The following is a 13,192-nucleotide window of genomic DNA, read 5'->3' as shown; positions in this document are numbered from 1 at the left end:
GGATGTGGAAGTTGAATCTAGCACGCATTACTCCATTGTCAGCCAAAGGACTGCAGCTCCAACAGTTCTGGTAGGACTGTCCTTCCAATCACAATTCTTTACAAAGACAAAAAGTGTTCAGGACAGTGGATGTGCAGAACTAGAGCATGACTGCCTCTTGATCAGAATAAGAAGTGTTCTCTTGGGAAAAAATGCACTATTCTCAAATGCTGCCAAATCCAAATCAGAGAACACTGATTTCTTGGAATAGCCATCTTTCTGTTCACAACATTGTCAAAGTCTACTGAAATGCCACTTTCATGTACGCCGTTATTGAGTGACTAATGCACCAGACATTTGATATGCATATTTCCGGAACTACATACTTCTTTTTAGTTTTTTAGGCAAAAAAGTCGAGTTGAGTAAAATATTTATTGCTCAAGTCTATTCGAATCACCAACATATGTACATTATTGTGTATATATGTACAGTAAATAAAAAAAGAGAAGGTCATTTTTTGGCATTTGTAAATTTACCTCTGGGTTTCTACAGTTGGTCACATTGTATCTTACCTTTGACAATAATAACACATGACATGAACATTATAAACCGGCAATTTACATGTAAGTCTTCCATTGTTTTGGGGGTTTTTTTTGGCAAAGAAGTTCGCTTTTATTATTCGGACTCCATGTTCTAGCGCTTCTACCCAAAAGTACCACATCAGTTTTTTTTAATGAGAGTAATCAGTTTAAAGGTCCAACTCTATGTTGTCTTTTAATCCGGTTATGTAGTTACTGCTGATGTCTCAGGTTGACAGGAGTTTGGAAGAAACAGAATGGGTCTTAAATCGCATGAAAGCAGAACTTGTTAGTAGTTCTGATAAAGGTATGTTAGCAGCATAAGTAAATGACAATAGCAAAAATGATATGAGATCACAGACAAAAGAATGCTACATGTATGTACAAGTAAAAACTTCACACCAGAGACATTGCAGGCAAGCAGATGATCAGCGACCATAACTTGTTTTCATTGGCTGAATTGTGTGCTTAATAGGCCAAACGTGTTATTGCAGACAAAAGAAGCCACCTTAAATAGTGGCTGGTTCCATCTATATTCATCTATTCCACGATAATGATGATGCCTTATTGAAATTTAATGTCTACCTTGAGATATACTCTATTTGTGCACCAGGTCAGTTAATGTGACATAAAGTATATCAGGTCACAATTCAAAATTCAGTTTTTACACTTTTTTGAAGATAAGCACCATCAACTTTAAAATATCGTTTAACAAAGATGTTTAATAAAGCCAAGTAGCAGAAGTTTGAAATCAGTTTGATTTGTCACAATGAAGGTTGCAGATGGACTGTCAGTTTTCTTTTTATGATCTGACTTTGAAAACAAAACCCACAACTTGATCTTACATAGTATGGAAGCAATCAGTTCCAAACTGGTTTGACATGAACACCTGTCAATTTACATAATTCCACCGTTTGGTTCAGGGGCTCTATTTTCCTGTTTGATTTCTTTGAACAGACAGTGACTTGAGTGAATTGACCCAACAGGAGGACTGTGAGAAGGCCGTGTGTATAAGACTCTGCAGGATAACCAATGCATTTCATGAACTAATCCAATCAGCTATTCCTGTTGGCCCGTGTGTAGATGCCACTCTAAAAGCTGTCACCAGAATGTACACCACCCTCACCCTTTTCTGCAAATATGTGAGCTATTCTATATGTGCCATAACCCATAGAATTGATTTTGATTTAGATAAGTTTAGGTGTTTTGTTTTGAGCCGGTTTGGTATTCCATCAGCACGTTCCCAAAATGAAGCACGTCCAAGGTCATTTGAATGCACATGCCCTAAGCGAAAGCATGTGCAAGCTTTGTTTCCATACGATGTTCATCTTACCCAAATAACGTCTACATGTACCCACGCATATTTCCCAAGCACTGTCAGGTCATTTGCTAAAGTTTGATCAACCCTAACATGCCCTGTCTCCATACCACAATGCATAGCAGAGCCACACACATAATTTCCCTCTTTTTTCTGAGCGTCAAAATGAATGGATGTGTAATTTTACACCCTCAAATTCTTCAAGTTTCTGTGCTTTGCTGATTGTTGTTTTATATATTAACTGTGCAGTGTTATGCTGGAGAGCTTTGAGCATAGCTATTTAATGTCTGTTCTTCGCCACCATAAGAGTGAAACTAGCAGACTTGTGGATGTTATGTTTTACTATTCCTCAAGGTGATGCAGCAATATGTAGTTTGCCAAGAAGGGTAGTCTTTCTGTTAATTCCTTTTAGTGGTCAACATTCCTTCCTTTTAGTGGAGAACATGCACCCCTTTACATGTACCTGGGGAGCCTCGGAATATCCATTCATCGTTCAGCACCAAGTGGATTTAGTGATAGAAAAATGAAGAATGGAAGTGACACTGCAAGATCTTTTGTTCATTGGATCTTTCACTCAGTACCCCTTCAGACTGTGAAGACACACTGGACATGAGTGGTCTCTCTTGTGAAACCCAGCTTTACCTACTATAGCAAGATGTGGTACAGGAGCTGAAGTTGTTGTTTATAGCATAACCCGAAGGAGACTCAGGGCATCAGTCCTTCAAGCACTGTATTGCCCCGTCAGAAGTGAAGGCCCCATCTTTCCTCAACTTTCATTCAACTAATTCTTTGTCAAACAAATAAATAATCTTGTGAAGGTGAAGACATGGAAACCTCACTTGCAATGAGCACTGTGGTATTTGCAGTTTCCAAGGGTAGATTTTGATCACTCTTTATGTGCTCAACAGAAAGACCTCTACCAAGTCAGGTTTCATCGAAAAACAAAGGACCAAAATTGACAACCCACTTGCAAAGCTGGACCAGGCTTCTGCTTCAGAATCTAAACAAATGTATTCTCGTCGGAGTACTTGATATGCACTTGTAAGGGAACAGTCACTGGTCATGGATGAACTAGTTAGGCAATACTAGTTATACAGTATACAGATACCTCGACAAAGGACACACACCACTTTTGACCAATTCACTGAGATTTGCTTCTAGTGACCTCCTCCCAACAAACAAATATCTTGGATGCTATGCACATCCCATACAAGGGAGTCAAGGCCAGACTACTACAGGCTCTGCCACTGCTTGAGGAGGGCCCAGTCAGTTCCAAGAAATGTGTAGGCGGAGGCAAAAAAAAAACCCCAAGACACTCAGCCTACAAAAGGTGCTGTCAGTGCCACAGACCATCCAATATCCAAGCATGCATCTAGAACTGAGCCTTTGTCCCAAGGCTCGCTAACCATTTTAAGCCATTTCAGAACCCCACGCACCAATCACAAAGACTGCAGTGGTGAAACCATGGCAGCATTTATCCCAACACTCATGGCCTAATCCCCAGCTGAACAACATGGAATTGAAGGAACAAGCAGCTGACCCTTGATACATAAGGAAAAGTGACAGTGATTGTTCTGCTTCCCTTTTGGTCTCCTGTTCCAAAACCATTTGGCGCCACCTAAGATCTTACATGAGGTTCTGGTAAGAGTTCATGAACATGCCTCCAGAATCTATATTCTGCACAACTGCAACCCCCATCGGAAGGGGAAAGAGCCCAGCTTTGGAAGGTGAAACTCCCTCCTACAGAAGAAAGCTATCACGGCAGTCAGACCAGCAAAAGGGATACCGTGGATTCCTGTCAACCTCCTTTCTAACTGCAAAGAACAACACAGGGGTTCAGCCAGTCATCAACTTTGGTTGCTCTGCTAGTTCATTCACCAACCAAGGTTTAGAATGGACGCACTTTGTGCTTCATGGAATCAGCATGGCTTCGTCTGTACACCTGAAGGATGCCTGGCTACATATCTGGGTCCATCCACAGGATAGTGAATACCTGCAATTCATGTACAAAACTCTAAAGAGTTCTCCAACCTCCCCGTTGGGCTATCCACATTACCAAGGGTTTCTTACTTGAGTGACCTAGGTGGTAACAGTGTGCCTCCTCAAGGAAGAAATCCTTTTTTCAACACTTGAACTGGTTAGTAGGTTGGCAGTCCATAACCAAAACCGCAGAAGCAATGCACCCACTTACGACTCCCTGTAAGCCATAAGAAACCCTACCCCATCTCAAAATTCTTCCTTTGTTGGGGCAGTCCTTAACCTCACACAGGGCGTACTGTAGCATCCCTGACAAAGGGAGTGCATCATCAATCTTCAGCATTGTATAGAGGTGGTCTTGTCAGTTCAGGCTGTGCCAGCAAGAGGATGGCTACACTAAGTGGGGTTGATGCCAAGCCTTGTGGACTTAAAGTTCCACGGTGCTGTTAACATACTACCATCCCAAGTGGGATCCCAAGCGGGATAGCACGGCCAGTTTTGAAAAAAGTAGGGGCAAAATTTTCAAGCAGAGCTTCAAATCAAAGCCTTGTTAAAATGTGCTTCATTTAAATGGAATTCCATTAGCATAATTCAATAGATTATTCTCTGAAAAGGAAAAGTTGATCCATTGTTGGTCAAACTTCAATGTTTTTGAGTTCTCTTTTAACCCCTATGCGATGGATGACGGTAAGAGCTGCCGTAAAAATTGAGATCCTCAGCCCGCTTTTCAGCTATTATTCTCGGCCTACACTCAAGCGAATACGGTGAAAGAAGGCATACCGTGGCTCTTGTATATATGGTGATTGCCTTTGTGTGTAGCCCAGAAATGAAAAGACCGAATTTGCATCATAATCACAAGCCTCACAAGAGTCCCCACTTTGAAAAGAGGCAACAGGAATGTGGAAGCGTGAGTAGAGCCGCATGCCACCGAACAATCAGCCTTTTCACTGTGTAATTCAAAGCGTGCAGAGCACGCAGGGCCACAAACCGAGAATTTGCGGTTTGGCAGGTGGCCAAGCGAGGCTGCAATTCTTGGAATCGACTTTCAGAAAAAAGTTCCTGTCGTCAAGGGGTCAAGGACACACAGACATCCAAGCGATAGTGCACCATGTTTGCATGCATGCAAGTGCTCCAATTATTGTGTGGTATACACTTTGTTTCACGTAGATTCACATCTGCAGGTGCACAACCGAAAAGGGAACCAGTTCGTCTCTCACATTGGTGACAATGCTGGTTCCTATTCCAAAAAAGTGCAAAGGACATAGGAGTGCTGAGAACCAGTGACTTTGTCCAGTAACAGAATGTTTACAACATGCAGCTTTCGCAAAGTTTGAGACAATCAAAACTTTCAGAGAGATTTCTTATTTTCTTTCTTGTGTATGTGTCTTACTGCATTTGTATCTTTATTCCAGTGTCACTACTAATATTTTTCATGGTCACATGCTTTTTCCGTCTGACAATTGCTGAGTTCATGCTACAACTGTCAGTCCAAGTAGATAGCCATGAGCAGTAACGCCACCAATCATGTATCACTTCGCTTTATAAAACTCTTATGATGTATCAAATGTAAAAAATTTCAAAAATCAAAGTTTTTGCCCTAAATCTTTCACATATTTCCATTGCACAGATATCTGGAACCTATATTAATACCGAAGATCATATAGCCCTGAAGGCACAAGATGGATAGCTCTGCCCAAAAGGTGTAATTACCATGGGTGCCATTTGAGCAAGCGATACCCCTGCACGGTTCACAGTAATGCGCTGGTGCACTAGGTGTACGTGCCTGCACTTGCGCCTTTGCATTAATGTGCACTGCGCAGGCATATCGCTTGCTCAAATGGCGCCCATGCCATTAAAACGTTTTACGTGTATTCACAGTGAAGTTCTCCATCTTGCACGCGGTGCTATACGATCTTTGATTAATACTTTGAGCATTCTATCCAATAAAAATGAGAAAGCTATCATTGAAATTAAATGTGCACGAAATGGTGGGAGGCCATACAAGGAAACAAGGTGCTAGTGATGTTGTAAATTTCCATGTCATTAAGGCACTGAGGCACATGTCCCATACATATACATGTGTACAGTTTGAACATACCATACATGTACATGCTGGGATTGTTTAAACTTAGCAGCATGTACATTTACATTGTATGTCACTGCAGCAACTAAGCCCTGAACAACTACTGGCAAAGCAAATGCTTTTTCCAGTCACTAAATCTAAGAGTTTTTCTAAACTTAGGCTTAGGGCTTGCAAGAAACTCGTAATTTTTAATTCCCTCTTGCCATGATCACCTATTTTATTTCTACTGTACTTAAAAGTGATACCCACTTATGATTAAGCTTAGCCAAACCATGCTTGTACAGTCTGATTACGTTCAGTACTATTGGGTTACCCTACATCTTGAAGTGGCACAAACAGTGCTTGCTCTCATGGACAGGCCACATATCGCCCCTTTCGCATCAACTGAAAATGCCAGAATAGCAGTACTCTGCACCAAATATCCAAACCCCACTAGCATGAGCTACATATGCACTGATGATAGAATGGAGCAGCATGTTTGCCTACACCTTCCCTTCAATATTGTAAATCCTCAGGGTACTAACCAAGATAGAGCAAGAACAATACCACCTTCTTTCTCGACACCTTCTCCAGCCATGACAAGCCTGGTTACCCTGGTTGGCTAGGCTCCTGATCCAGCCAGCATCATCCTGCCTCACCCGCTGGATATACATGTAATCATACAACTGCTGTCGAGGATTCTACATCCAAAACTGGAGTATCTCAGCCTTATGTACATGCTGGCCACATGCAACCAATCAAACCGTCCAGGCGAACCAATCAGCCAAGCAGCCCTCGTGCACATTTGCATGAAACTTGCCTTCTTCCTGATAGTTGTAATATCAACTTGAGGAAGTGAATTGCAGGTTGGGGTGTGCCTTGTCTCTCTGATAGGACACTTAAAGAACCAGATTCTCACCTTTTACTGCCCCCCCTAACATCTTTGTCCTGAGCATCCAGTCTCACTCTCAGGTCCTCTCCGACAAGTTCTTATGCACAGTAAAGACCCTAAAGTGGTCCTTTTCACCAACCAAAGAACTCGGAGGAGCTACCCTACTATTTGTGACACTGTTTCATCCTCACTGGTCAGCAGCAGAGCACACTGTAACACACTAGGTAGTGACAGCCATCATATTTGTGAACTTTACTAGCCATCCCCTTCTGATAGACAGGTTTGTGACAGATAAGAGCATACAGTGTCAGGGCTTTGTCCACTTCATGGGCCTTCTTCAAAGGCATACTGACTGCAGACAAATGCAAGGCGGCATATCGGAACACATCCTCCACTTTCTCCTCTTGCTACCTACATGTATAAGATGTCGTACAGTCAGGTGGCATCTCTAGCGGGAAGGTAGGAAGACCCACATCACAAGGTTCCACCTCAACAAGGCATGCCCCCCGAGACAATAAGGACTACCCTTATTGAAACTACAAGGTTTGCATTTTCATCAGTACCCCAGCATCACCAAGTAATAGTGCTGCTTGCATAGGTAGATGCTATTTGGGTAAGATGAACATCATAGACTCCCCTCCCTCACAGCAGTATCCAATTCAGAATACCTACCCAAGTAGCAATCCGCCCACCTCCCAATATGGCTCTGATGCAGGATGAGCGCTTACAAAAAGGAGGGAGATTATGGGCACGGCTTTGTTATGCATTGTGGTAAATAAAAGGCACAGTGCAGTTACTCAAATTTTAGCAAATGGCCTGAGGGCACTAGGGAAATATGCACAGGTAGATGTTATTTGGGTAAGTTTTCTCTAGTAGACTTGTCCTACACTGCTGTGAGAGGATTATTTGACAAAAGTAATATCAAGGTTATACATGTACTGCACATACTATACTTTACTGCCATGTCAGTCAGTGCATGATCACATTTGGGGTAAGCAACATTAGTTGGAATACAAATGGCTAGCTTTCATTTGAAAAAAGCCATTTCATTGTGTTTATGAATAGTTTTATCATTACTTTGGTCTGGGATCGAAATGAGATATTCTGCACATGTACAATGGGTGTATGCCTGCTGTTTCCTTCTTGGGGAAAAAATTGTAATGATCTGCCTTTAGTTTGGCAGAGAAAAAGATTCTTCATTTTCCATAACCTCAATCCTATGAGGACATGTCTTTTTTTTTTTTTCAAACTAATCTCTCCCTACCTACCATAAATAATAATAACAACAGGTTTTATATAGCTAAGATTAAAGCGTTTTCCAATGCAATTTTGGATGGCATTGTTACTGGGAACAAATACTTGTATATTACTTCTTGTACCTTATGTACAATACTTCGCTAAATGAAAAACTATTTTTGTTGTTGAAGCAAAAACCACTTTTAAACTTCTTAAAGTATATATAAATTTGAATTATTTGAAAATAATCATTTGGATTTACACGAATTATTGTCAAACAGACTTTATTTGAAACAGAAGTTATAATTTGCATATATCCTGCTTCCTTGGCTTAGGCAGTCTGCCAAGTCTGAGTGGTAATTCTGTTTCATTGTCTAACTCGATTTCAGCAAGTTACTAGTGTGTGCTTTTCTTTGCTTAGTATCTGGCTGTGTACAGTCAACAAGCCGGCCACATATCTGCAAGGTTTGAAAAACTCATCAAGTCAGTAGCAACACTTCTCACACAACATGCATATGGGATGATCAACTTCATTCAGGTATCAAATTTCAAAAGTGGGAATTTTATCAATTTTATAAATCCTCAAATGTTGAAATAAAGAGAAACAGAAAATTGAAGTAAAGCAACTAAGCATATATGCACAAAAGTAGTGAGGTGTGGCCTAAATTTGCGGGTTCAAGTAATCCGTTTGGAGACTTCATATTAATTCTTTAGCCTTCTTTAGCCTTTTTTGGTCTAAATTACATGCATAATACTGAAATTATTTTGATATAAGAAAGACCTGTAAATACATTTTATTTAGTAACAGACAGTAAAGATACCAACTGGCTTGAATACTTTCCTGGTTTCTCTTGAAATTTGGATTCCTAATTTATGGACTCTGATCTTTATACATTGGCACTCATTGACATATACCTATGGGTAAGACAACCTACATGTCAACGTTTGCATTTCATAGTCATAACTCCTCTCTACCTCAGTTCATATCTTGAAATACTGCGCATGCCAATTTTCAAGTAAGGAGGTTGTGCTGCGTTCATGAGGCACAAACCAAAGATGTGGCCAGACGGTTGTTCCAGACACTATACAAAATTCTTGAACAAATTGTTTGAAAAAAATGAATTTTTGACTTCTTTGTACTTTTCATCCTTCATCTCAGTCCATTAGCGTACCCAGGATCTTATGGATCTTATTCAGTTTTAAATGTACTAGTTTAAAACTGCCCCATCAAACTTTCATTCCTTTACTTAAATTCACTTATGGTAACAAGAAGGTTGCAAGTTTTAACCACTACCAGCGGGGGACTCCGGGATCGGAGCCGTATGGTTTATATGTGTGGCCGGGGTCTCCGAACTCGGACAAAGGAAACGGCCCTGTAACAAAAGACCGTACTCTGAACAAAAAACCAGGCTGCTGGGCATGACCTGCATTTTTCGCTCTCAAAAGTGTTGATAATCCAGCGTTATTTAGAAACCGTATACCAGGGTTTGGGGTATTTAGAGCAAGCGGATTACCACCGGGGACAAAAGCTCTCCACCACAGCAGCGATGAGCCACACAGCACCGCTGCATGCTAATCTGGCCCCTATTGAAAAGAGGTCAGCAGTGCAATGAGCCAGGTTCGTGAACAAAAGACAGCTGTATAACACCGCACAATCTGGGCTCTGTTTACAAGGCTGCAGGCCTGGCTGAAGTATTCGGGCGTCAATAAAGGTCAGCTGTCAACTTAGAGTAGTGCCTGAAGATTACTCCGTGCGGCTATAAACGACTGTTAAATGGAATGATGAATTGTTGAAGGATTTTGAAAACGGAAAAAATGATAGTCATGCCGGCCCAGCATCCTCAACGTTGACAAATGCCCCGGTCCGAAGTGGTTAACATCAAAATATTAAATGTGTAATATGACTTGTTAAAGTTTTTTGTGATCTTTTAGACATCGCAGAGTGAGCGACTAATGAAATTAGGCAAAGTAAAGGACAAGAAGAGAGGAGAGGGTGATAGCAAAGCCAAGGGAGTGATGAGAGAGACCAGAGGAATTCCAGCACTGATCTTTACAATTGAACAGTTTGAACAGTTTCTTATCAAACTGTCAAAGAAATCCAAAGTAAGTACACGCAGATACACCCCATCAAAAGGAATCTAGCATTTATTTTTTGCTGGTGGTTAGGGATCAGCGGGAATGATGCTTGCAGTTAAGAAAATGAGCAGTTGACAAAGAGGGAGCACATTGACCTGAGTGTAACTAGCATGATTTCATTTAGGTTCTTTATTCTTGTCTTAAGAAGGAAGATCAAGCATGAAGGTAGTCATAGGTGGTTTCCCAGCCACACACCTTTCTGTCCTTGGGCACTGTTCATCAGGGCTGAGATTTGTCATGATGTTTCCTTATTTCAGGATTTTTTTGTCGGGATTTTTCCTGATTTCAGGATTTTTTTTCAACCAACTCTTTCAAAATCTGGAAAATCTTGGTTTACCATTACAGTGCACAGGCATGTTTTTTAGTGCAGTGCAAACTATGCTGAGATGACCCCCTTGATTTTAGGACAGTCATCTAGTGTTTATTCATCTGACTGCCTTTCATACTTGTAGTTAGTCATGATAATTGTTTTGATTCTGAATATGTTTATTATATTCCTAAAATTGTAAATTCACTGCAAGTGGTATTTTATTTGCTTGTGGACGATACCCAGGCCTACAAGGCTTTTTGTACTAATAAAAGTATAAGTTTTTTGACAAATAAATGTGAGCAAATGTTGAGTTCTCTTTGATAAAAGAAATTTGGGTTTTACCATTTGCATTGGTGATACTAGAATGATAAGTTACATTTTTACAGTATGCATGTAGCTGAGTCATTGTGTAGTCCAGTCATTTCTTGTATGCCTTTAATTTGTCAAAGTTTTTGAATGTTGTGTCTTCTCTTTTGAGGTTGACCTAATGCAACATGTAAAGTTAAGTACTTCCAGGGATTTTCGTATCAACCAGCAAACACTGCAGGAGGCCCTACATAAAGCCTCTTCGACCTCAGAAGAAGTAAGTACATAGGCAGTTGATATTGAAGCCCAGGAGTAAGAAAGGACTTACTGAACATGTAAAAGCCCATGGGATTGTCTCAATGTTACACAAGTTAACAAAGATTATCTCTTTTTTAGCTCCTGTATTTTACTGAAATTTAAAGGTTTTTCCTGCTGAAATGGCTTTCTGTTTTTTTTGGCATTTCTGCATACTTCTGAAAAGCCTTCCTTTTTGCAAGATGAGGATCCTTCTCCTTTTCCTTCTTTTTCTCCCCCAAAACTCATTTGCTGTGTACATGTTTTTCTTCCCTGGAATTCTAACTGTAAACAAACCCATATTCCAATGAAGCTTAACCCAGGTAAGACCTTAAAGAGACCTCATGGAAGAGTGACATCCTAATGACATCATCACAAGTCACGTGACATGTCCTCAAGTTGAATTTTTACAAGCCTATATCTCCAGACATATATGCCTGACAGGGATGAAACTTTCCACAGACACAAACCCCTTAGACATCGTAGTATTATTTTAATTTTTTTTTAAATTTTTAATTTTCTTTATTCAACCTTCTTTTCAGTGTATCTTCTGAAAGAAAGTTTTTTCAAAATTCTTTTGCAATAACTCAGGTAGGCCAAATAGATGTTTGTGTAGTTTGAACAATTTTCTGACATAATGACAAAATCATTGATCAAAACTGACAATTTTTATAACATACTAGTTGATCTCCGATTGACATAAAAATTGGTAGGTAGGTACAACTTGTTCTTAGAATGACATGTGCAAGTACGTTGTGATTGCCTCATCATTTAATTTATTATAAGATTTTGGATAATTACTTAAACCCATTGACATTGTACAGTTTTCATGGGCAACTTTAGCCACTCTGCAATCTTTCATCTCCGTCAAAGTTACATCAAGGAATGATCTTTATACATAGATTATTCTAGAATAGTTTGGTCATGATGGCATCATCAGAGGTTATGTGACAAGCCTGCTATGTTGAATTCTTGCATGTCAATATCTCCTGACTAATAAGTCTGACTTGGATGAAACTTGGCATGGACTCAAAGAGTGAGGTACTCTGGGTGAAAATTGGAGTGTCGTCATGATGACATTATGGGGAGGGGTCACATGACATAATGGGATCAAGAACTAAAGAAATGTAATAAAACATGGAATCAAGTCTTTGTTTTTCTGTGTTGTCCATTCAGTATTCATTCAATAAACTGAACTCCTTTTCATGCAGATGAGTGAAGTGCAGGAGCATGAAATGCAGTCCTATTTGGTTCTATTTTTGAATGTATGTGGACGGGAATGCGATATAGAGGTTATGAGTTAAACATGTGAAAGCCTCCTCAGAGGGCAAGAGCTTTGTATCACTATGATAGGCTCAAGTCAACCTTTGTGCAGTCTGTGTAAATACAGCCTCTGAGACACCATGGAGATTCCAGCAACACATAGCCTCTATAGACAAGGTTGAGATTTGTTGGGATTTTTCTGTATTTCAGGATAGTTTCATTCAAACTGTCCTGATTTCAGGATTTTTCAAAAAATCTCTTTTAAAATCCTGAAAATCCATGTACCGGTATAAAGGTTGATATAGAACACAAGGAATATGTAGTTTGAGGGGTACCTTCAGGAAAACACAAATGTGTACTATAGACCCTACACTGCTGTGGCGCTCTCAAAACCTCCTGTGATCATTTCGTGAGTAGTTTATATTCCCCAGTCTTACCATTGTACATATGATAATTAAGGTTAAGTTATGATGTCATCAGGGGTCACGTGACAAAAGTGTATCCTATAACTAGACAACCATGCATAGGTTTCAATTTTGTTTGTATCTAGGGAGGGATGTCTTACAGATGAAAATCAAGATTATGTTATGATGATGTTCTCATGGGTCATTTGATGTCATCTTAAAGGTGATCACTTGATGTCCTATAACTAGAGAATTGTCTGTCCAATTTGGTTCTTTCATTGGTATGTACTTGCAGGCAGGCTGAGGTGTATTATAGATTAAATTGAAGGTGATGTCTTGATGACATCATTTTGTCTCATGTGACATATTGAAGATCATGTAAGGTCCTATTACTAGAGAACTGAAAGACTGATTGGGTTCAATCTTAGCATGTGAGT

The 13,192-nt window shown here is 40.1% G+C and overlaps 1 protein-coding gene across 1 annotated transcript in view; it reads left to right on the top strand.

Moving 5' to 3' along the window:
• fanci (FA complementation group I) overlaps positions 1-13,192 on the top strand; it is an 89,975-nt gene that overhangs the window by 66,788 nt on the left and 9,995 nt on the right. The window contains 6 exon segments of the mRNA XM_087144693.1: positions 2-70; positions 771-864; positions 1,515-1,699; positions 8,464-8,580; positions 9,975-10,145; positions 10,967-11,071. Coding sequence (XP_087000819.1) covers positions 2-70; positions 771-864; positions 1,515-1,699; positions 8,464-8,580; positions 9,975-10,145; positions 10,967-11,071 — 741 coding nt within the window.

The sequence above is a fragment of the Acanthaster planci genome, linkage group LG13 (assembly GCF_054643075.1).
Source record: "Acanthaster planci isolate LZ-2023a linkage group LG13, COTS_SCS, whole genome shotgun sequence".
Classification (NCBI taxonomy): Eukaryota; Metazoa; Echinodermata; class Asteroidea; order Valvatida; family Acanthasteridae; genus Acanthaster; species Acanthaster planci.
The sequence above is the reverse complement of the archived record's forward strand: the minus strand, read 5'-3'. Positions and strand labels throughout refer to the sequence as shown.